Source organism: Penicillium cosmopolitanum (assembly GCF_028827165.1).
Source record: "Penicillium cosmopolitanum strain IBT 29677 chromosome Unknown utg000005l:1.0-4006212.0:1.0-4009387.0, whole genome shotgun sequence".
NCBI classification, from domain to species: Eukaryota; Fungi; Ascomycota; class Eurotiomycetes; order Eurotiales; family Aspergillaceae; genus Penicillium; species Penicillium cosmopolitanum.
In genome coordinates, this window is record NW_026622675.1 from 104,647 (window position 1) to 128,885 (window position 24,239).

A 24,239-nucleotide genomic window follows, 5' to 3' on the forward strand; every position below is an offset into this window, starting at 1 on the left:
ACAAGTGGGTAATCGTCGTCCTGTTCCTAACGCCGGTAGCACCAAAGTGAAAATCGATGAAGCGTATTAAGGCAAAAACGACCCAATGAAACGAAAATGACATCAAAATTATTTCATTCAAAATCCAAAGATCTCAGAGTTGTCAGTTCTTTGGTTCATATCATGGGATTGGAGCTTAACCAGAAGAAACTCAATAGTCGCTGTTGATCCTTGCAAAGATTCCTGTAAGTAATTATCGTGCTCATCTAAGGACACTTTGTCTCTTTTCAAACCGACGTCATGCGCTCCCCCGTCGATGCTCAGATCATCAGGGAGAATGCAAGAGACGGAAGAACTCATGGCGGGAAGAGAGACGGAGCTTTCGGATCGAGAAGATAAATTTGATGTTGTGTTTCTCCTAGCGTAGCTTCCTGCCATTCTTAAGCTCTTCTGTCTCAGATGCTCAGTTGTCTGGTTAAGACTTCTAAGTGTTCGATGCAGAAGAAGATCCACAACTATGCGCCTCTCCTCGCAAGCAAGCCGATATGTGCCAAGACAAGAGTGATCAGCGTCAAATAATTCCGAAGACACGCCGATATCTTCATCACCAGTGGCATGATGTGGTGATTGAAGCTCATGTTGACCAACCTCCTTGACCAAGTTCAAAAGAGCACGAAGAGCCATGACTGACAATATAAGAATGTCCTTATCTTCGTTATGTTGGCAGCTAGGGCAGCTTAGATGTGTCTGCCACCTTGCTAGTGCGTCTCTAGCTAGTGTGAGAATAAAATCCGATCGTAACTGACCAAGGGAGTGACTGAGCGCTTTGAAATTTGAAAGTTGTTCGGTCAGTTGTTGGAAGCAGTTGCATGAATTTAACTGAGGTGCGTGTGATGCTGTTGATTTAAGATGGCTGGATGTGGGAATTGGAGTCTTGGGGCTATATTGATCGGTAGCAAGCGGGAGCTTGGGGGTGTCGCCATGTCTATCCAGAGGTGGAATCGTCAGGTCGGGGGTATTCAGGAGAGATCTGATCCAAGAGAGGTCCTGAGAAAGGTTGTCCGTCATCTCACTTGAAGGAAACGCAAGGGACGAGGAGGGGCTTCGCGCATTGCCCGAACGTGGCTCCTAAGACAAGTTAATCCCCGAGTTAGCTGGAATATATCACGGAACATGAGAACCTTGGACATGGCATACTGAGAATTCCGAGCTTTCTGAATTGGCATGTGAAGAATCAGACACGGAGAAGAGATTCCAGAACTGAGCTGAGCTGCCCTCCGCCCACGAATTGAGATTCGCATCTCCTGAACTACTGGTGCGCCCTGACAGAATTGGAGTTGTCAGAGGGGATATTTGGTCGGAGGCCTCATTGGATGAAGCCTGCGTGAGGGAAGATTGACGGCTGATCTGAGCAGATGTGGCTTGCTTCTAAAGGGGAAGTATTCGGTCAGCACCCCGATCGCCATGGAGATTTCCTGCATAAACCCGACTTACGCTGCCAGGTGCCCTTTCTTGTTGCTCGCTTCCATTGGCAGCACGCAGTTGCTTGATTCTTTCAAGAGTCCTTTTGTTCTTTACCCCCTTGGGCCGACCAGTGCGATTGGAAATGCTGTAAGTACACTTGAGGCCCAGTTTATGACATCCCTCACAGGGTATTCCTCCACCGCATTTGACTTTCCCCTGATGACAGAGATCGCAAGCTGAGCGAAGGCTTTTTTGCCCAGACACTGATTTACCATTAAGGTCGTTCATAGTGAACGGGTAGGAGTGGAGGTTGGATCCGCTTATGTCTGCCAAGCCGGCTTGGCTGGTGGAAAGGCCAATCCTTAAATCAAATTTGGATATATCTCCCGCTTTAAATCGGGCTTCGCCCGGTGGTGACAGTGGCAATCACTTATATTCCGAAATATCAACGGCCACTCATAGAAACATTGCCATGCTAGGCCAGCGAGCTAACCTTTTCGACTGTTCTTTTAGAATTTGCTTTTCCGATGTGCATATGGAGTGACCAAGAGTGGAGCACTAATAATGGAAAGTCGACGGCCATTACCAACTTGAGGAGGACTAGATCCATTGAAAGGAAAGTATGCAGACGTGAAACATGCGCGATTGCATCAGGTTCTGTTCAGATTGACTTCGTAACGCAAGGGCCCGATCGAGCTCTGTAACGAGTCTGAAAGTATCGGGTCGTGCGCCGGGCGATCGACACCAGCAGAATAAGCGTGGCCTCCCGTTCGCCGCTTATTTGCTAAGGCTCGTTGTCCCTGTCCAAAATAAGATTGTACTGGGCTCTCCCGGGCGGAATACGAATATTAATTTGCCCCACAGCTGCCAAGAAGAAAGCCTTTTGTGCTGCCGTTCCGGTTCCCCAGAGTAAGAAAGGTGGGACCTTGTTGGAGCTAAGTGGTCGAGAGTGACGATTTGCCGGAAAGGAGCCCAAAACGCGACGTGCAGATCCGTGGAAGAGATCTCACTCAAATGACCTAATTTTATTCTCCGTGAATTAGAATTGCCCAAGGTGCACCGAGGGCAATTCCTGCATTTTCTCGGTATAGCTAGGGGACCTTGATCTTCAAACGCTTTCGCTTAGCTTCGCCCAATTCTGCATAGCTGCGTCCTCCTCGTATCTGCATGAACTTTCTCCACGAGTGCTGCATTGCGCTCAAGCAATACGCTCAACTGATAACCCCGATAGCACGCAGCAATTCATATTGGACCATGCCACCACGAGGCGTTTTTAGACAGTTAAATCGCCGATGAAAAGGCACCGAAGTTGGCCCAGGGTGGGCTGTCCATGGATAATGTTATCTCGTCCATGGCCTGGGCCAGCCTTAACTTCCTTGTATACTTTGCACGTTTCTTTTTGAGCTGTCCTAAATCAAGCAAAATCTTGTCAACTCAGCGATTATCTCTTCTTCTGCACAACCCGATACCGGAGTCTTGGGAAATGCTTTTCGTATTTTGAAACGGCGCCCGACCACCATTCCCTTGATAAGATAAAGATGATCCGTATTTCACAAGTTTAACTTTTGGATATTCTTGACCCATCGCTGGGATGGAGGGATCGAGTGGCGTGGCAAATCACCTAGGGCGAGTTCGGCCTTGATATTGTACGGGTCTTGGAAACGTCACCGTCCTTCGACTGCCCAGATACAAGGTTCAAATGAGATCCAAGTGAGTTGATGATCACTCCAACCCTGGTTCAAATTCACGGCCTGTTTAGATTAAATGTAATCTCAACTGACTTTGGCAATAATGTAACTGGTGAGCGAGCTGGCATGTAAGCTAGTCGCGTACTCCTTACGGGTGGGAGATGGCGGTTACGGTCAGTTATGGATGGACATAGTACTCACGTAACCCTTGAAGTTCATACTGTCAGTCACTTGTCAGCGGCGGATCTTAGGTGGCTGAAACCTAAGGTGGTGCCACCTGAGCCGATTTTTATATGAAAAATAATATTCTGCAAGTCTATATACGCGCGCATTCATCACATATTCTTCAAGCTCTTCATGTTGGCTGTTTTGCTGTGATCAAATGCCCGCATGAGTAGGTTATCCAGGATAAACTTCGCGGTGACACCCCGACTAACCATATTGATAGAATTGACTTTCCGGCTGCCTATCCAGATGTGCGTGTATAGGTATATACAGGCATTATCGATCAAAGGCCGACTACGGCGATGATCATATACACAATCTAGTCCTTTTCAGCAAGCGCTTAATTGAATAATTGAGGCAGTACTGGTGTTTTGCCAAGGGAAGCTGCAAGGTGGATACTATCCATTGTCCATGTAGGGAGTTAGATGGACGGAATGATGGATAACAGCGATGGCAATGGAAGGCGAGGTATAGGTAGTGGAAGCCAGCTGAATATTCCACCAGCAGGTTCAAGTTTCCAATGTATGGAGCATCTGCATGAATTCAAGATCTCGGTTACTTTGTATCAAGTCAATATATACCAGTACTTGAATAGAACTTAATTGGACAGTATTCGAGGTAATTGATTGCTACCTCAGCTCACTGCCATATGCGGCAATCATGAGTGAGCTGCATGATCCAGGGCCGCCATGCCATGGCATCTTAAGGGTATGTACAATCTGCATTTCCTAGCTTGTTGTACTTGTGGGACGTGAAAGCTAGCGGTGGAAATTCGGTGTGGTCAGACACTGTTAAGTGCCAGAGAGAAGATTGGGCTGGCGATCTGAGCCCGAAATCAAAATCCAAGAAATCAAGATTGACAGTCACGGGGTGGTTGTAATCGCTCCGTTCATCCTTCTCCCCAAATTCTGGGTACGTGGGCCATTCATCTCCGTGGGGAAGCCCTTGGTCGTGACATTCCTGTCTATATTGGCCGTGAAGAGTCCCATTTGGCTGCAGATAATGGTATATGGTTAGTGTATTGTTTGTCACCGCGACGGTGCTCGTAGACCTTACCGATGCCGAGTGAGCTTTGGTATTTCTTTCATCTTTCCCAAAGATCTCACAACCCATTTCATTCTCTATGGTTAGACCGGTTGACCATGGCAGCCGAGCAATGCCGCTGCTTGGAGGCAGCTGTTGAACCGACAGAGGAAGAGAGTCGTGACAGGGAAGACGGCCTACTGCAAGACTGTAATCCACAGAAGTTGATATCAAGAGGTACGCACGAGGACAGCTGAGAAAGGCATCGAACCAACTTTTGGCCCGGCCACGTGAACCATGGCTACGCTGCTTCTGGACTTTGAGATCTAGCTGGTCGCTCTCAGGCCTGATCCGTAATTTTGAATCGCTCGAAAGGAATATGTTTCGTGTTACTGAATACGCCAACTGTAATATTTGATTGGTCCCCACTGCCACAAAGTCCGTAACGTCGTACAGCGATTCTGAATGTCGAATGATTCGGCTGATGGAGTCTAACCTTTTTTGTCGTTTTTGTGTTTCCCGAGAGGATGGTGAAAGCTTGAGATCAATTGCTGCCAAGACAAGTGGCATTGCAGCATATGCTAGTCTATGAAGAAATGCCGAGACATTAGCTAAGTTATCATCGCAGACTGTGACTTCGCACTGTTCATTCATAGATGGACGTGCATGGCAGACTAACACGCTAAGTGGCAAGTCCTCCACATTGCCATTGGCACTGAAATATTCCATGACATTACTCAAGCCGGAAATTCCCACCGCCAGATCTCTTGCAATCTGATTTATGTAGTTCTCATACAGCTCGGTTGAGGAAGAGATTTGTTCCTCTAGAAGAAGAGCCGCATACTGCGCAAGATCGACCTGGGCAGCTCTATACCATGGAGATGTTGTTAGAACGCTAATTTCACCGTAGTATAACACTAGTTGGTGGGAAGTGGAGCGGATGGGCTTACCGATAGTACATGAAAGTCAAGCTTCTCAATGCCCCCGCTGCATCTTCAAAGGTTGAATGAACATGTGGATTTGGTGGAGGTTGGACTTGGATTTCCCACAGACTGAGAGATTGTTTGATATCTTCGACTCGCTTCAACTTTCTGTATAGCTCAGCCACCGATGATTCGGTTCTTGCCATCACCGCAGGAGTGAATACTAAGGAGACCAAGTCTGTGAGGAGAACAGCTAGGCCACATTGCTCTTGAAGGGCGGTGAGTAACTGTATTTTGGTATCATATCCATGGACTCTTGAACTATGCAGCTCCTTTCCAAAGTCAGCCTCGCTCGGCAAATCTCGGCATCCGTAGATATCGATCGAAGCCACCTGTGGGCGGCGGCGCAGTCCAATACAAAGACTCCTGTCACGTATCAATATTGTCCACCAAACACGTCTTTTTAGGTTCTGTGGGAAACTTTCCACGCTGACGGATGGATGGGAATCAATCATTATGGAATTTTCAATTGCACGTGTAAGCCATAAACTTCCCGCCTGAGGGGCTTCGGCTGAGGTATGATGGGTGAGAAGTACAGCACCCTGGGCCTTAACCGACGGCTTTGTCTCGGCATTCAAGTCGAATAGCAGCTTTTCATGCCATTAGCCAGCAACTTCTCAAATATATCAAAATTTCTAGTCTTACTTTCGCTTTATCGTAAAGCTGCTTTCGAGCATCTCTCTTATTAGTATATCCACATTCCTGAAGGACTTCTACTGGAACAAACTGCAAAATCTCCTTAGCGCATGGCCCAAAAACTTGAAAATTATGTCAATTTCAATAACTCACGGGGCAGCTCGCGAAAAGCAATGCCTGGAAGAGGAAAAGCGAAAATTGCTCCTCGCATTTCCCGTCCCATATAAGCCAGAACTGAGCCTCATCAATAACAGGAGCAACTGGATGGATGCGCTGGAAGAACTTTTCGACGAAGTGTGTTGCCAGCTCTCGATTAGGCAAAGAAAATGAACCCTTGGCAAAGAGGAATGCTTTGTCTTCGGATGATAAGGAAAATAGATCATAGTGCAGGAACTGGTACTCTTCAGATAGGGGGTTTTCAATTTCGGGGCTTGTTGAAAATCGAGACTGCGATTCACATATCCTTAGTTTCGATGCGTTGTTTCCTGGACCGCCGAAATTGATTTCTTGTGTGCAATCAGGCTTCGTGAAAGAGCAGTCGAAGGATGGATAGGCCTGAGTTGGCGAGGCTCTCAGTCTGCTGTCATACTTTAGAATCCAATCTGATACAATCAGAGCAGGCTGCACTACTTTGGTAACTTCACACGGAGAACACAATCTGTCCGACCATCCTGTCGACATCGTGTACAAGGACATCCCAATATTGATGCGTCGCATCGAACCTTGCGATGATGGCACCAAGAGCAAGCCGTAGGTGCCCTTCTGGTTCTCCGTAGCATTATGGCGAGTCCTTATGATGCTGGGGGGGGGTATCAGCGTCGAAGCAAGCTGCAAATTGAAATCGACGTCAAATGGGTTACGGACCAGCGAGAAGCCGTTAGTGTACTAGGGAAGCCGGTGTCGGCTGTCATTACGCAAGCATAAAGTGATCTGAGTGAATTTTGGTTGGGCATCATGGCAATCACATGCTAAGGTTTGGTCAAGCCCCTTAATTCCCCTCAACCTTATAGAGTATGTCGCATGATTCATGACGCCTATTAGCCTATATGGCGGTGCTATTCCTTAAGGATTGTGACCCATACCATAATATCTCGGATTCAGACGAAATTTGGGCGCCATCGAGAGAGATAATGGCAAGACGAACGATAAAGCGGACTGTTATACCGATGTCCGCCTGGAGAGAGTGTAAGATGAGATCAAGGGTGGTCAGGTTGGGCCATCTAGGACTCAAATATGATCTGATACACCAATTATTTGCTATTGTCCTATTTGAATTCACACCATATGAAGGCTTTAGCATACACAGGTCTACTCTCCAAATTCCAAGCCACTTGAGTTTCTCCTCAGCAGAGAATGGGGAGATGGACCTGATCAGTGGGGCACAACCGAAGCCCCACGTTTTCACAGGCTTATGGTCACCTGGGCAGCATTCCCCACGAGGAGTGGAGTAACATGCCGCGGAACTCGGTTAGGAGCTTAGTGGATTCGGATACTCGTACGAACCAGTCCTATTGCACATACATATATTTCATCAGCCAAGAACATGAGCTAAGCTTATTTCACTACAGGCAGGCTGGAATCTCGTAGATCGCGACAGCGTGCGGGGCCATTTATAGTGAATAACTTGAAAATTATATGACACTCCACAACAAGCAAAGAGGGACCCCACCAGGGACTATCGAAAAGGTAAACCTTTGGCCATAGATCTTCGCCCGGATTCATCGTTGAAGCTCGTGTAGTTTGCAAATGTAAAACGCCAAATTTACACTGTTACCCAACGTAGTTCCATCATGCTGCATTCTCAAGTCGTCGCCGCATGTCTCGCATATAGTATTTCATCGGATAAGTTCGTATGGTCTTTGGGAGGCACGGGTAGGTTGCTCTCGTTAATCCCATGATGAACCGATATGTCGTTCGCCGTACCTTGCTGGTTCTGAGACCATAGGCTTGCCGGAGCCGATCGGGCAGCATCTGAGCCGTCATAAGACGCACAAGAGGTAATAAGAGACGAATTTGAAGCGGGGCTTCCTCATTTCGTAGGAGATCCTTGGCAACACTCTTCGCATTATCGGTAACAACCATGGTCGCAATCTGGTTATCCCAGTACTTCCAGAATTCTTTCTGGTTAGGAGGCCACATATCAGGAGTGACTCGTAGGGAAAGGGCAAGAACTGAGTATTCTCTGTAGATAGCCTCTGCGTCGGCATCTTCGAACATGCCAAACATCCCTTGGTAAAGCTCGATTCCAACGGCATATAGGGTTGCGGCTACCCATAGTTGAAGTTGAGGATCATCTGCAGAGTATCCGGGTCCATTCACTGACGCATGAGCACGATGGGCCATCTCTATAACTGCCTTTTTCTCCTCCCGGGTTCCAAAGGTAACGCAATACACATAGGTCATGGTAGTTCGAAGGCGATCTAATGGACGGTATGCAAAGTTACTGTGGTTGTCGACGCCTTGCGCAACTCCAGGCTCGGCGATTTGGAGTAGAATAGCAACGGCGCCACCTGCAAGCAATATCGCTTCCTGAACCACCTTGTGTATCTTCTCCGGTTTTTCCAGCGCATCAAGCAATTCCGGCCCAGTATATGGGTCCGTGATCTTCTCCTCGCTATACATACTCGGAAAAACTGACAAGGGTGCTTAATTGCGAGTTGGTCTATGAATGATGATATAGTTCTTGCACCCGGTCCACAAGGTTTCACTGGTCTGGTGAGGGTTATCTTGTGAATTATATTGCAGAGAGGTGGCAGAGTTCGGCTTTTAAATTTAATCGTGTTTTCGTAGTCAGGTACTATGTATGGTAGGTGTTGCGTTCCATCATAATGCTTCCAAACCTTTGAACACAAGGTGTATTGCTACTGGTATGCCCATTAGTCCTTTAGAAATTTCCGTTTATCAGAAGACACTACCGCGGACCGGTGAGTTTCTCATCTAGAATCGGGGTATAAAGGCTCTTACTACGAGTCAAAAATTGCCTTACCGCGGGCCGCTAGGCCGAGGGATACCTGATTCATGCGACTAGAGTGGCTCTGCAGCAGCAAGTGAGAGCTACGAATGGAGTGAGAAAGTGACACATCTGCTCATTTTCCTCTGACGCTATAACCAAATTTCCCCGGATCTGCGCTCACTGAGTTATTCTGACATTTGATCCACATGTAGATGGCGAGGGGTTGTTTTTGCGAAAGGCCCGGGCGTGCTACTCAGTTTGGTATAAATGGTATAGACTAAACAAACGTAAAAATCAATCAATATTCAGCGGTATCACATTTCGCATACCTTCAGTTCATATTAGTTCCGTTCTTCTTTATGACCATGCGCTTTAACAAACAGAATTTCGTGATCGGTGATAACCGCAACTTATCTTCGTCAAGTCAATATCTGGAGGATGAACAGCCACTCTCCAAGGGCCACAAGGATGACGTTGGCCATATCGAGACAGTGAATTCACTCAAGAAGTCTCCTTCACGCACGAGAAAAGCTCGGGACAGCTGCCAAAAGCACTGGCGACGTTTCTGGTGCATCTATGCAATTGCTAGTATCATATTTCTGGCCATATTCCTGCCTGTATTGTAAGTTCAACGTCAGAGGTTGCTGGAATTAAATTGGCTTGTATGTTGCTGACATCTTGGAATATTAGCTTTTTGGTCGCAGTACCGGCAATCGCGCAGAGAATTGTTCACAACACAAATCTTCCTGTTTATGGGGCCCAAATTCTAAACCCGAAACCCGAAGAAGTCAGCTTTACACTTCAAACATCCTTGAAAATTCCAATGGGCCTCCGAATTCATACAGACCCTCTAGATCTGAGCCTTTTTAGCAGGGATATTACGCCTGTGGAACCATATCTCACTGTCGCATTGCCGGCCTATGACTTAAAAGGCGAAACAGATATGACAGTGACAAAGAACAATGCAAGAATCCTCAACCAGGCCCAATTCATCGACACACTTACAAAGGCTGTATACAACAAAAGGTTTACACTCTCGGCGAAAGGCTCTACAGTTGGCCATCTCGGAGCTCTGAAAGCACCGTTAACTCTGGATAAAGACATTGAATTAGACGGTGAGCTGAAGCCCTCATATCACCTGATACCATAACTTACAATTGTTTTTGAAGGTCTTGATAGGCTCAATGGATTTTCTATTGACTCTGTCCAACTTTTATTGCCCAAGGAAGAAGACGGTACCAACATTGTTGGCTCTGCAACTCTACCTAATCATTCCGTTTTTACGTTTGCACTTGTACGTCGGATATCCTCTTTATCCACGGAGAATCATGCTAATTATATCTAGGGAAATGTAACACTCAACCTGAAAACTTCGGACCTTGTTATTGGCCAAGCAACTATTCTCGATGTTTTGCTTCGCCCAGGGAATAACAAGGTGTCACTTAGAGGAACCCTGGATATTAATACCGTGCTTGATAACCTTGAGGTCATCATGGAGGCACAAAGCGATGCATTAAAAGATGGTGATATTGAACTATCGGCCTCTGGGAACTCGACGATGTATAACGGCATTCACATTTCATATTATGAGGAGATTTTGAGCAATCTGACCCTCACCACGAGAGTATCAATTCTCGGGGTCTTGGGTGACACAGTTCAAGGACTATTGGATAATAATAATTCGTCTCTTGGAAATGTTCTCCGAAACATTACCAGCATTCTGGGTGATTTATCTGGCTCGACGAATATATCTTCAACCATTCAATCTATGAGTGCTCTAATTTAGCAAAGCAAGGCCAGCAATACTAGTATGCTTAATTCGTATCACTCCCAGCGTCCCAAATTGCGGAAATATATGTACTAGTAGTTGAGCCCTGGAGGTCTTGGGACTATTCACAGAAAAGTGAAATTCAGAATAACCTACAGCCCAGGAGAAATTTGGCATTTTTGGTGATAACTTTAATGGTTCCTGTATATGATATAAGATAAAGATAACGACTTGAAGATGATCCAGTTTCAAAGGTGAGGCTTGAAGGCCCCTGACTCGATTTCCTTCTTTGCATCGTCCCTCAAAACTCGCTTCAAGATCTTACCGCTAGGATTTCTGGCAATCGAACCGACAAATTTGACTCCACCGGTCAGTGCCTTATACCGAGCGAGACGCTCCAGTACGTAGGCCTTGACTCCTTCTTCGGTAAGTTTAGGCCCATCTTCTTTCGGTCGCCGCACTACATATGCACGAGGGAACTCAGTGTTGGCACCTGGTATAGTTATGCCAATTACTGCTGCATCAATTATCTCTGGGTGTGAGAGTAGAACCGCTTCAAGTTCTGGCGGAGCTACCTGAAACCCCCGGACTTTAATGAGCTCTTTCTTCCGGTCAACGATATACCACTTCCGTGTATTCTTGTCACAGTAGGCAATATCTCCAGTATGGAACCATCCATCCGAATCGAAACTTTGGGCATTGGCCTCTGGGTTCTTGTGGTATCCCGGAGTCACTGTAGGTCCTCGAACACACAGTTCTCCGCGTACATCATAAGCAGAGATGTTATTGCCATCGTCATCCACGAGTCTTCAATTAAAAAGAAGCATCAGTACTTTGCTCCAAATTTTACCATAGGGAGGGCAAGGGCGCTTAACGAACTCACTTGGCCTCTAAATTGGGTATGAGTCGTCCCACAGACCCAGTATTGTCATGTTCCGGAAACGGGAACATAGTTGCTATGCAGGATGTTTCTGTCATTCCCCATACTTGCGTAAAGGGACTGCTCTCACTCATCATTGAGCGGAATCGGGCCTGAACATCCTTATCCAAAGGCGCGGCTCCACATGCCGCAGCGCGAACCTTGCGAAGGAATGGGCGCTTCTGGGAGAGAGGGGACATCAAAATCGCGATGACTATGGGGGGCACCATGGCGAGATCGGTGACATTAAACTTCTCCACAGCAGACAAGAAACCTTGAAGATCAAATCTTCGCATCATATAGGCCGAATTTCCCTCCTTCAATGTGGATATATGGGTGACAGGAGCAGCCGAAGCGTGGAAAACGGGGACGGCAATGATGCGCGAGATCTAGCGGCATAGTATCAGCTCAGGGCCTTTCTTTTTTCTTTTTAATAGCCGAGAAGGGATTGGGGAAGAGCTCACAGGATACGGGCGAGTGTTCACCCCGAGCACCAGCTCATGCTGGGCAATCAAATTGTAGTGCGTGATTTTAACAGCCTTAGGAAGGCCGGTTGTTCCACTACTGAAAAGCCTCGCGGCCGTGGTGGATTTGGCGGTTTCTAGATCATCAAATCTGACCCAGTCCTCTTCGCCGGAGCTCAAAAGCTCTTTCCAGGATTGTCTTTTGGAAGGAATTGGCTGGTTGTGGTTGTCGAAAACCCAAACATGACGGTCAGGGATGCCTGTTTCTGCAGCCGCGCGGAGAAGAGAATCAAGTATCTCCGGCTCGGAGATCAAAAATTTACTCTCTGAAGCTTTGATATGGTGAGCTAGCTCGTGTTGGGTGTAGGCCGGGTTTGATCCCGTGAAAACCCCACCGGCTCCGATGATGGCAAGCACGAGGATGCTGTAGTTGATCTGGGAGTCATTCGAGATGTAAGCATCAGATCGACAAATGAGCATATACGAGTATATCGTCCCAGATTTCTGACACCTACATCATTGAACGAATGAATAAGCACGCACTCGCCTTTGCGCAAGCCAGCAGCTCTGAGGCCAGCAACGAGACGACGGATCAATTTGCGAGCTTCGTTGCATGAAATCGAACGCGAAGGGTTCTGGGCGTCAATGTAGATCTGAGTGGAGAATCAGCAAGCAGTTGCGAAGGTTGGGCAGGATAGCAAGGCCTTGCAAAGATCGGACATACCGGCTTGTCCTGGTCATATGGAGGTGCGTCAAAAATGTAAGACAAAAGGTCCTTGGTGGGCAGTAGCACCCGTTCGGCCGGCTCGAAAATCATTGTGAAATGGGTGAATGAAATTGAACTCAGACAAGCAGTACGTGCCAAATATGGGGAACGATACACAAAAGGATGGAAGCAAGGGCGACCGGTTGGGCTATGTATGTATTCGACTCTGCGGGCTGGATTGCCAACAAGGATTGCAGGTACAGGGATTAAGGATCAAGAATCAGACCCTCACATCGACTTTGTTTCTTTAAGCAAAGTATTCGGTGATCGTCAGCTGATTGACTGGAAGTGGTCCCAAATGGCGGTCCGCGGCTTCAGCTCAGCCCCTCCTTTTTTTCTCTGTTTGTTTCTGTGTCTCTCTTGTGCTCGGCTCGGAACTCGGTTGGAGTTGAACTCGCGTCAGCACAAGTCTGGCTAAAGTTAAAGTACGGGGTACGGGGCAAGGCATTGGATATTATGCAGACATACCACCCTTTGACCCCGTTCATATCTCCCTTTCCACTCAACATTAAGCAATGAATTCCGGACTTGCAGTGCGAGTTCCCCGCACTGTAAAGTGGAGTGAGGCGGACAAGGGTGAGCCCACCTCAGTGAGATGGAGCCTGAAATGACTCGGAAGATGGCTATCGCAGTGTGTGTTGGCCCAGTTTATTCTTACTGTACTCCTTCTTACTCCGGAAGTACCCTTAGCGGATTCGAAAATGGAAGACTCGAATTTGAAGCTATTCCTGATGTGCTAGTTGAGCAGGATTCGGACTTCAAGTTCATGACACCAGCCCAGGCAGCCTTCAAGTTGGAAATTATTTTGCATTACCTTGCATGCTTCTAGTCGGTATTCATTTGGAATAAATCAAATATATCCGTACCAGTTGGGAGATGCCCCGGTGATGTTCTTAAGTTCACCAAAATGACGTCATCAAACCACCAGTTTCGAATTTTTCGCAAAAAGCAGCGGTCGCATTGCTGTCAGATTCTGAATTCGGAAATATCAGATCTTCCTCTGCTCGCTGTCTAGTCTTCCAGAGTATCTTACTCCATAATTTGATCCTGCGACTAAGCGATTTATCGGCTTCTGGGCGGGTTCCATCATACCTGTGGGATTGGATCGGGCCTGGCTTTCTGTCAGCCCCAAGCCATCATCAATCTTGGGTGGACTCTTCTGATTAGATTACACCAAGAACCTGAGACATGAAATAAAACATCCAGCATAATCCATTTATTCAAGTCCTCTATCCTGGAGGCCTGAGAATCACAATATCCCAAGACTCTCGGATCACGAGAAGCTGACGCCAGATGATAACGTCGGCGGGGACAATTGCACGAGACCGCTCACTAAGTCAAAACTTGCATTATTCTGAATCCTAAATCATAGTCATGTCATGTGGAAGGTATAACTTTATTACATTAATGGTATCTAGTACTCGAAATTTGAAGCATTATGGTACTATGTTACTATGGTCGATCACGGTGGAAACCACAACTATATCCTCCAGGGCTGAACACAAGTAATGGTCTGCGTTGTTCCTCTGCCCAGGTGGCCACGGGCATATAGAGCTTCAATGACTATTTTCTGCAGCAAGAGCCAAAACACATATCTGCAGCTATAAATCTGTTAGTCGGCGAGCCATGGCTTCAACTTCCTAAACTTGGAATGCCTACCGTTGAAATTCTTTGGTGGCAAAGCCGTCTTGTATGGCTGTGAATCGGAGCTCTGCTCGGACCTGTATTTGAAGGATGCTCTTAGCTTTGACCCTTGAGCCTCTGCCTTTTGAATTGGCTTCTTTCGAACACGGTACATAGTACATACCTCTGAATGAGTGTAATTTCAGATTGTCCATCATCGGGTATGGACTTCTCCTTGCCATGAAGAGAGAAGATAGTCTTCATCCATGTCGCTTTGGAGGACTGGTTGAGTTCAGACGCGGACATCATGCTGCTTTAACGGGTTTCTGAGGGAGGAATTGATTACCAGAATCCAGAATGTTAAATTAATCAGCCCGTGTTTTGAGTGACGGGTCCTTGTTCATATACAATGGATAATGGAGATAGAGCATGTCATGTCGCCGGTGAGCACATAACTAGCGAGTACCTGCCGACGTGCGATTCCGAAGAAATCTGCTGGCCGAGTTGAATGGAGTCATTCTATGACAAGTACCCACGGCGCTGTCAGGCCTCAACATTCGCCGATGGTGGCCGGTGGGCTGCGGATTGGGCTTGGTCCGCGTAGAGGATGGACTTGGTTAGTTGATTCTCTTTAGGGTTTATACGACGTATGTAATTCACCTGTTGCGACTTCGTAGTACTTTTCGTTTGCCGACATCATCCGCCGGTGGTGGGTCACACTTCGCCGAGCCAATCGACTTCCTTTTTCTTTTCTCTTCTGCTCCTAATTAGTACTAATGACATATGTACTTGGACTTCGCCGAGAGGAACTTGGCCGAACGCTGAGCAATAGAAGAATTCCAGTGCCTCTCGCGCCACCGGCGCTTTTGACCGTGACTGTGACCGACACCTAGGACGTTAAAACGAACCACACCCCATCCTTGTTCTCTTCGCCGATCTTCTACGCCGCAGCTTTCACCATGTCACTGCCCCCTTCCGCTCGCCCGTACCGGTCCAAACGACACCGGCCATGCGATCAATGCCGATCCCGAAAGCTGGGATGCCAGACGGGCGACGGCATCCCTTGTCAACGATGCCGAGCTGCCAGAATAGACTGCACCTTCGACAACCCACCGCCGAAACGTGCACGTCTCTCGCAATCGCTCTCCTTCAGCGTCTCGAGTGTCGATGATCTGCCGGCCACCTCGCACGGCGAAGTTGGGGGGGTCTTGGTCGCGGATATCCCCCACTTGAAGAGTCCTGCCGACAGCGTCAAGTCCCCTTTCCCATCACTCGAATTCGGCCAAGTCAGTGGTCCCTCGCCGGCCTCGGGGATCCCTCTTGCTAGCCGACCGCCGACCCAGTTTGTCCAGAGCATTGACCGATTGGAACACGGCTATGCGCAGTTGTTTGGTGCTTCCGCCGAGTCCGATCCGTGGTTACTCCGACATTGCCGTTTCGACGACTCTGGAATGAAGTATTTCTACAAAATCCACTTTCGGAATGCCGGTGGTGTCCCCACTGCTCAACGTATTCCGGTCCATTTCATGATATCATCCGGCGATCTATCTGACGGGCTCAAGCAGGAAACCAGGGCAGGTCTCGGCCAAGTCACGCGGGAACAGCTTGATTGTTTAGTGCCCCCCGAGTATGGTAGAAGACTAGTCGCACTGTGAGTCCAATCCCCCAAGATACTATGCGATTCCCTTTTTCTTGTTGCTGCCAAAGTGGATCCGATTAACGTTGACTGTATTAGATTCGTCAAGTATGTATTTCCTGCGCTGCCGGTGATATCTCGCTCCCAACTTGGGTTGACCATGCCGTCGTATCAGCTCCCGGAGCTGTCCGTGTTGGCTAAAATCCCAGTCCATCTCTTGGCCGCCATCTACGCATCGGCATTTCCCTTCGTGGCTCATGATGACTACTTGTGTGTTCTCAACACCTATCACTCATCTCCTGTTCAAAGGCTGTGGCGAATGGTGTACGAGCTCGTGAGCGAAGAAATCCACACTCCTCGTCTCGCGGTTCTTCAAGCCGCTCTATTATACCTTCACCAGCAGCCCGCCGATGAGGCCAGATATACAATCGCCGATACGCCTTTTTTATGGTCGTTTGTTGGGCAAATCGTCGGCCTCGCCTGTTCCCTCGGCGTTCATATTGAATGTCGCATGTGGGGGATTCCGGCTTGGGAAAAACGTCTCCGACGCCGGCTGTGGTGGGCTGTCTATGCCGAAGATAAATGGCGCAGTTTATTGATGGGGCGCCCACCCTATATCCACCCGGCCGAATGGGATGTCAGTGAATTAGACGAGGGCGATTTCTTGGTTGGGCCACGACAAGGTTTCTCGACGTCTTCCTGTGACACCGAAATCCCGTTTCGCTATCTGGTTAATCTCGCTCGAATCGCGGAGGAGATCCATGAAACTTTCTAGTGAGTCACTATTCTTCCTATTAAAATCAAAGCCCCATCTGGTTAGCCGCGGATTGCAGTTACTGATCCCTTCATGCAGCACTCTGCGAGCCTCTCAAATCCTGAACGCAAACTTCGACGCCTCTGCCGAGCTCGGGCGAGAGCTGTTGGAGAAACTCAACACTTGGTACTCAACTCTCCCGGAAACATTTCGTCTCCCCAATTGGAGTAAATCGGTACACGGCCAGGCACCCTATCCAACATCCATCCACTTTGCATATCTACTGCTCGTCGTATATGTGTATCGGGCCATGCTACGACCAATGGCGCGATCCTCATGTCCTCCAATGATCTTCGACCTAGAAGAAATGGCTGCCACCTCCCCGTTACCTGTGGACGATCCGACATTGGATTTTGCCGAAATCTCTGGGATCGAGCCATTCCCGGAGATCTCCATGTCTGATGTAAGTGGCACCGGCGAAATTACCCTTCATGCAGCGGAGAAGTGCGCCACCATCCTGGTGAATTTCACCCGGAGGCTTACAGCTAGTGATTTTACGGGATTTTGGTACTCATGTAGGTCATTCCATACCACCCACCTAGGCACTCATGCCAGTCTTCCCTCCGCCAGGACAATTTATAGTAGGAATATTAATACCATAATAGGGTCCCGTATTGGATTTGCAACGGTTTCGAACTTCCTTATGCTCTTACTTGTTCAGGCCCCCAACGCCTCACATGCAACACGAGGGAAATATCTGGTGGATTCATGGCTACAGGTCCTTCGATGTCAGAGTCAAAGTTTTCCCCTGGTAAAACTTGGACTTGCACGATTAGATGCCATGCACTGGGCCGGCCTGGAGGATACATTTGTTCTTCCCCCACATGTGCATGAAGCCACAGCTAACTTCGAGGAAGATAGGTCGATTGTATGACGGATGTCAGTTGTTTGACTATGTGTAGATCTTACATCCTTTCCCAGTGTAAAACTCACCAGCCCCCTCTTTTTCTTTTCCCAGGCATTTCGAATTGTTTCTTTCACTATGCGATATAAAACATATACGAGCTATCTGAAATAGAAATATGTGATATTTGGAATCTTGTTCGCTGGCTGGGAGCCGACTGTTCAAGTTTTGAAGAAATTCACCAGTCATGTTGATAAGGTCCCTCTACAGAATCAACCTCCTAAGCCTGGATTACGGTCATCCCTGTCGCACATGTGGCGTGGCAGAGAGGGGTTTAATACGGCGTCTGTTGCGCGGGGTTCGGCAGTTCGGTAAATTCTGGGAGAGTGGTTTGCGCCCCCCATGTGTTTTCCCCGCTCAAGAAATGGTCTGAACTTGATTTGAAGGCATCGATCGATACAAATTTAAGCAGAAACCGTTTCAAATGCATCCACACATGGCCAGGCATGACAATGGGAACCCATCGGGAAATAAAAATCAAGACCGAAACTCCACCCACCGGTGCATTCGAGGTCCGACCTTTCAACATCGACACTGCATCCCAAGTATCGGAGCTTCTGCAGAGAAACCATGACAACTATCATATCTATATCCATAACCTAGGCCTTCACAGTATGAATTCTCATTGCAAGAACTATCCCCTTACCTACTAGTACTGATTCAGTGTGCCAGATCATATTCTCCACCATCTACTAGCACTGTATGCACTTGGCGCGACGCCTGGACAACTTGATCAAGCATTTAATTTGGCTACTGGGTCACAGCGACCCACCCGGCCTCCGGATGCCCGCCGAGTACTAGATCTTGCCGATCCTGTGAAATTCAGGACCTTTCTTGGGAAAGGAAAATATTACGATGATTTCTTTGCTTTCTTTCAGAAGGAAATTTCTACCAAGGGCTGGCACGCCACGGTCAACGAGTACCTTTTCAGAGGAGATGACAGAGCCGAAGATATGATGCGCAGATTTTTTAGCGGTTAGTGTTCATGCAAAACACCATTGAAATATATCCTCATATCTAATAATATTGGATTGCTCGCTACCTAGGCTTCTTGCACTCACCGATCCACCTGGGATACGCGATCGAATTTTGCCAGCCGCTTATGGCAGCAGAGGCATTGGCTTTGACCGCAGTCCACGACTCGGGGTTTGGCGATGTTCTCGCTATGGTGGAACATGCGTCGAATGAGTCCCCCGATTCAAAAGGAATGATTGAGCTGCAACAGGAGATATATGCTAACTCAAACATTAAAAATTCGATGGATTACGACCATGGTGTCTTTCAAATCCGAGACAATTTGTTGGTTAATGCCAGGGACGATTTCTTACGTATAATGGGCCACTGGAAAGTAAATTCCGAAAACTTGAAGGAGAAAACTGCAGAGCTGCTTAATTCCACAAGTACAACCGGAGACCATCCCCAATATCTGTATCGGGCTAACATGTGCTCATATGTAGTTTACTGGACAGCCCTAGCTCAGCGACCGGACAAGCAAATCAGATTCGATTTCTTTTTGATGCATTCTATCACCGCCGGATCCTTATTCCCAGCGTTAAACAGTGCATCCTGGATTTCACCAGCCAACAAATGCAGGTTGTTGGAATGGAAAGGTCGATCTGACTTAATGCTCTACTGCCAGTCTGGCGCTCCACAACTCCATCCGGAGGAATTGACCTTATATCGACCAAAGATACCTTCTGAATGGCCGGGAGTCTTTCATCGCGCTTGCGAATACAGCGATGACGGTCATCTTGTGAAATTCATTCGTGCAATCGCCACAGCTGCTGAAGACATCAAGTCGTTCCCCCAAGATTCAAGGCTCGCGATAAGATCAGCGCGTGAGCTTTTGACCATTGCCCATATGGGTATGTGAATTTCATTTTTTTTTTTCAATTTTCAATATATTTCTTTAACATTAAAACTTACAATATCTAGTTATCGACTCCAGCGAGGAGTTTAACCGGAATACTGCTGATCATGAAGCCGAGATGATATGCGCCAAGTATGAATATCCTCGGCTCATGTCGCATGAAATCCAACGAGTGACTGCAAGATGGCCTCGACATGTAGGATTTGAGCAATCGTGGTTTCACATACCGGCACGCAAGCCACGCCCCCTCGCACAGCTCTAGCAAAGAATGGAGACATGGAAATAGTGATAATGCTGGGCTATCGTGGTAGGATTCGCAAATGGGCTAGGCTGTGAGCTCGATATGGCTTGGCGCTGCAACCTCGTATCATTTAATAAGTCAAATAATACTCTTCTTTCCTTTTTCTCTATCTTAATCCCGTTGGCGTCGCCCAAGACAGTTAAGATATTCGGCAATCCCCGCCTCTGCGTGGCATCCCACGTCTCCACATATCAACTGCCGATCGGTAGGGATGTAACGCTGCCATTGCGGAGCCACCAGCAAGCAAAACATAAGAGCCATCCATCGCGAATCTCCTGAATCTATTAATCGTGCAAGAAAATGAGGTTGCCCATAATTCTTACTGCAGTAGCCGCGTCGGCCGCGTCGGCCCTGCAAACACTCCTCCGGCCCAGTTCGATGCGCTCGAGACCCTCAAGGACGAGAGGTTCTCGCTCGCTACAACTAACAAAGTCATTTACATCGAGGAGGATTTTGCATCATGGACTGATCAGAATGGATTAACCCTGATTCCCCCGTCGGCGTTGGAGTTTGCGCGAACATTCCGTGATGATCTGCAGGACCTCACCAATTCTTCGTGGGACGTTCGAACCGTCCGGCAGTTTCCAAAGTCGAGATCTGGGGTTTTTCTCGGTCGCTCCAAGAAGTCCCAGGCCGAATTTGTTTACGAGGATGGTAGTTCGACAGAGGAAGGCTATGAAATGCGTGTTGAGAAGGACCAAATTTTCATTGAAGGCTCTGGTGCTCGAGGAATGTGGTGGGGGACTCGGACTTTACTCCAAAAGCTTGCCCTCGGTTCAACTTTTTCAATCCCGGTTAGCGCAGTGAAAGATACCCCTGCATATGCAACGAGAGGATTCATGTTGGATGCGGGTCGCAAGTGGTACTCCTTGCCTTACTTGAAGGATCTGTGCACTTACGCGTCTTACTTCAAAATATCCGAGTTTCATTACCATGCAACCGACAACTATCCCTTGAGTCGAGGGCCCAACGTCTCATGGAACGAAGTCTACTCGCAGTTTGCCTTGCGACCAGAAAACCCTGAACTGTTACCATTGGTGCAGCGAATCAATGAAACTTTATCCAGAGCCGATTTCGATGAGTTCCAAACCCACTGCGCGCAGCGTGGAATCACCGTTACGCCAGAGATCGAAAGCCCCGGTCACTGCTTATCTGTGACGAAATGGCGACCTGAGCTGGCCTTGGATCAACATGACCTTCTAAATCTCTCACACCCCGATACTATTCCTTTGGTGAAGTCTATATGGTCGGAATTTCTTCCCTGGTTTCACACCAAGGAGGTCCATATTGGCGCCGATGAGTACGATTCGACTCTTGCCGACGACTATATCAGATTCGTCAACGAAATGTCGGAGTTTATTTCTCGGGATTCTGGCAAGGGAATCCGGATCTGGGGTACCTACGAGCCCTCCAAGACGCAGTCAATCAATACAAACATCACAATTCAGCACTGGCAGTATGGTCAGTCCGACCCTGTACAACTTGCAGCAGACGGCTATCAGATCATCAATTCGGAAGACTGGTGGGCTTATATGTCGTTGAAAAACGACCATGTTCCAATTAGCCCCGCGCCTTATCCTCAAATTTTCAACAACAGTCGCGTCTTAAACTTCGCGGATAAAGAGGGTTGGCAATGGACCCCGCAGCTATTCAACCCGGTGAATCTGACTGAACAGCCCGATCAAAAAGCTGTCCGAGGCGCAATTCTCGCTGCATGGAGCGATAATGGTCCGGATGCGACAACGCAGTTGGAGGCTTATTACGCCATTCGCAATGGAATCCCAGTCGTTGCCTCTCGGGCATGGACGGGAAGCCGGGGCTTGCGGCTTGATGAACGAACCCTGGACAATTCATTGGAGATATTGACAAGCAAAGCTGTCGGCCAGAATTTGAATCGGAATTTACACCGACAAACTTCCCATGTTTCCAGGCCCAACCTGACCTGGAGCCGACCCCAGACGGAACACCCTCTCGGGGTATACGAACTTGGTCACGGTAGCAAAGGAATGAATTATACTCTAGATCTTGCAGTGACTGGGCCATTCTCCCTCGAGAGCGCCGATGATGTTCTCACTATGTCCGAAGATGGCCAGTTGACCTTTATCTCGGATGGATGGCCATATCCCCTTCGGTCGGTCGCCCAGGAAGATGGTTTCGATGTTTCCCACCTGGGTCGTATCTGGGCCAATGCAACGAGCTCGAGCCACGAAATCGTGAAACTCCCCCAAAGAGCTAAAATAACGATCACTACGAGCGCACTAGCAGGTAGTAGGGTCTGGGTGAATGGTGCTTTTGTGGGTCGCTTTGAGGTGTTCGTCTATGGTGGAAAGAATCAGGTTTTCTCTTGGAGTCAAATGGCTTTTGTTGCTCCCCTGCAAACTGTCCGTGGGGACGGTCTGAAAAAGCTAACGCTACATTGATGGGCCTGACTTTCAATGAGGGGGGTTTCAGTGCCAGCAAGGCTTCTTTGAGTTGGATCTCTGTGTAAATAAGGCCAAGTTTTGGCCGTAAAATAGATAGTGATATGGATATACTAAGTAGCACCAGTAGATAATAATGTGGATACTACTGCTACTACCAATATAGGGAGTATAAGTGAATTATGTCCAACTGGCCTCGCGATGGCTGCCTCGGGCTTTAGAGCACTCAGGGAGCAACATCCACTCGAGTATGTTGTCGCGATCATTAAAATTACACCTATTGTCAACTCATTACCTTCTCATCCCCTCGCTCTGCATATCTACTTGTAGCCGTCTGTCGGGTGGCTTCTGGCCTTTTTGTATTAAAATGAACCCTTTCTTTAACAAAAGTCAGCATCGCATCCAGCGAACTAGTCTTTGGAGAAGCCCAGGTATTCGCGCAGGCAAATCCGTGTTAGATAATCCTTCGGCGCAATATTATCCCGCAATAATATCGAAAGATGCTTTTGACTCCGGTTGTTATTCCCGTGCTAACTAGTTCGCTACGTTCCCTCGGAATACTAGTATTAACTTGGAGTCATGATTTTATAGCTTGATTGGATTCTGGGTTTTATAGAAGTATGGGTGAAGCATACCCAAGGCCAGTGCGTTCTAAAACAAAGCCAATAACGGCATATCGTCATTTGTGGAAACTGTATTCCGTAAAAGGTGTCGGGGTGTAGTAAGAGACCCGCATCAGGTATAGGGCTCATGTTATTGTCATCAGTGTTACCTAATCAGGATGAATATGTGAACTTTCAGTCAGAAAATGTTATCCAGTATCTCAAGTTAGATTGGCTGGAATACTGTGGGTGCATTGGACCATCCTAGATGGGCGGTATCGTCTACTTATGAATACTGACACCTACAAAGAACTGGATATGTACGGTGAGATGCCAGGTGCGTTTGAGAAGCAAGCGGAGCTTTTGACAGATATGAATATGGACATGGAAAGCGATCTGGTCGAAGAAGTACTACAAATTCTGGAGGAGGTTTGCATAATTATAGAAGGTATTCGAAAATCGCTTGATAAAGATGACTAGAGGCTGGTGCAAGTTCCAATTTCGGACCGAGAGCAGCGACAACACCAGAGATTGCTTGAGGATGATACAAAATCGGCTCGAATAATATTGCCGCGAAACAGAGAATCTGTGAAAAAGGTGGCCCCAAAGTTTCCGGACATATTGGATGACAGTGAAGCTACTCATAGTTTCCAACTTATTTACCAAGATTTGAAAAGTTGGGTTGAACGGCACTTCACTCGCTTTGTATGCCCAAGGGACGCCGACCATACACAATCAAGTGAAGATCGTACAAATTCTCTTCCAGATTGTTCCAAATCTCGTCCAGATACTACACACCACCTAATCCATGGAGAAGTATTCGAAGGCCTCTTCACCTCCGTCCTGGCTCCTTTTATAGTGGGGACGAGTAACGGTTCTTTGGATCACCATCTGCGACTCATTGACAAAGAAGTACAAAATCTATGTAAGCGACTGATCTGATCTAACAATATCCACCAAACTAAAAACCGCGACTAAATTTGGGAAATAAAGACCCGGTTCAGGTTTGGCAACGTTGGCGGTCCGTCTTGAGTAATGCCATATCGTCTCACGAGAAGGAAGGCCTAGAGAAGACCTGTGACGACATTATGCAGCGTACCGAATCAAAGTTTGCACAGGGTTCTGCAACCGAGTCAAAGAAAAGACGGAAGGAGTTGAGGCAAATTATTCGGAAGTGTTTGGATTTCAAGAAACGGCTTGA

At 47.7% G+C, this 24,239-nt stretch overlaps 9 protein-coding genes across 9 annotated transcripts; 4 read left to right on the forward strand and 5 right to left on the reverse strand.

Moving 5' to 3' along the window:
- Positions 1-117: 117 nt before the first annotated feature.
- Positions 118-1,047, reverse strand: N7509_003053 (uncharacterized protein; the record flags this gene model as incomplete). Its single annotated transcript, XM_056627690.1, has 1 exon — positions 118-1,047. The coding sequence occupies one exon, from the start codon at positions 1,045-1,047 to the stop codon at positions 118-120; it is 930 nt and encodes a 309-aa protein (XP_056490424.1).
- Positions 1,048-4,058: 3,011 nt separating this feature from the next.
- N7509_003054 (fungal specific transcription factor domain-containing protein) lies at positions 4,059-6,951 on the reverse strand (the record flags this gene model as incomplete). The annotated part of the gene is made up of 5 exons (XM_056627691.1): positions 4,059-5,247; positions 5,330-5,952; positions 6,008-6,088; positions 6,152-6,826; positions 6,859-6,951. 5 exons carry the CDS (start codon positions 6,949-6,951, stop codon positions 4,059-4,061), a joined length of 2,661 nt encoding a protein of 886 aa, XP_056490425.1.
- An 835-nt stretch (positions 6,952-7,786) lies between these two features.
- Positions 7,787-8,620, reverse strand: N7509_003055 (oxygenase MpaB family protein; the record flags this gene model as incomplete). Its single annotated transcript, XM_056627692.1, has 1 exon — positions 7,787-8,620. The coding sequence occupies one exon, from the start codon at positions 8,618-8,620 to the stop codon at positions 7,787-7,789; it is 834 nt and encodes a 277-aa protein (XP_056490426.1).
- A 696-nt stretch (positions 8,621-9,316) lies between these two features.
- On the forward strand, positions 9,317-10,737 carry N7509_003056 (DUF3712 domain-containing protein; the record flags this gene model as incomplete). The annotated part of the gene is made up of 4 exons (XM_056627693.1): positions 9,317-9,573; positions 9,642-10,066; positions 10,121-10,245; positions 10,297-10,737. 4 exons carry the CDS (start codon positions 9,317-9,319, stop codon positions 10,735-10,737), a joined length of 1,248 nt encoding a protein of 415 aa, XP_056490427.1.
- A 230-nt stretch (positions 10,738-10,967) lies between these two features.
- Positions 10,968-12,919, reverse strand: N7509_003057 (acyl--CoA ligase; the record flags this gene model as incomplete). The annotated part of the gene is made up of 5 exons (XM_056627694.1): positions 10,968-11,526; positions 11,603-12,027; positions 12,103-12,537; positions 12,618-12,755; positions 12,827-12,919. The coding sequence occupies 5 exons, from the start codon at positions 12,917-12,919 to the stop codon at positions 10,968-10,970; spliced, it is 1,650 nt and encodes a 549-aa protein (XP_056490428.1).
- Positions 12,920-14,480: 1,561 nt separating this feature from the next.
- Positions 14,481-14,797, reverse strand: N7509_003058 (uncharacterized protein; the record flags this gene model as incomplete). The annotated part of the gene is made up of 2 exons (XM_056627695.1): positions 14,481-14,589; positions 14,676-14,797. 2 exons carry the CDS (start codon positions 14,795-14,797, stop codon positions 14,481-14,483), a joined length of 231 nt encoding a protein of 76 aa, XP_056490429.1.
- A 653-nt stretch (positions 14,798-15,450) lies between these two features.
- On the forward strand, positions 15,451-17,815 carry N7509_003059 (uncharacterized protein; the record flags this gene model as incomplete). The annotated part of the gene is made up of 4 exons (XM_056627696.1): positions 15,451-16,142; positions 16,227-16,901; positions 16,981-17,456; positions 17,547-17,815. The coding sequence occupies 4 exons, from the start codon at positions 15,451-15,453 to the stop codon at positions 17,813-17,815; spliced, it is 2,112 nt and encodes a 703-aa protein (XP_056490430.1).
- A 1,654-nt stretch (positions 17,816-19,469) lies between these two features.
- Positions 19,470-19,977, forward strand: N7509_003060 (uncharacterized protein; the record flags this gene model as incomplete). The annotated part of the gene is made up of 2 exons (XM_056627697.1): positions 19,470-19,710; positions 19,781-19,977. 2 exons carry the CDS (start codon positions 19,470-19,472, stop codon positions 19,975-19,977), a joined length of 438 nt encoding a protein of 145 aa, XP_056490431.1.
- Positions 19,978-20,316: 339 nt separating this feature from the next.
- Positions 20,317-22,436, forward strand: N7509_003061 (beta-N-acetylhexosaminidase; the record flags this gene model as incomplete). Its single annotated transcript, XM_056627698.1, has 2 exons — positions 20,317-20,321; positions 20,345-22,436. 2 exons carry the CDS (start codon positions 20,317-20,319, stop codon positions 22,434-22,436), a joined length of 2,097 nt encoding a protein of 698 aa, XP_056490432.1.
- Between the last annotated feature and the right edge of the window lie 1,803 nt (positions 22,437-24,239).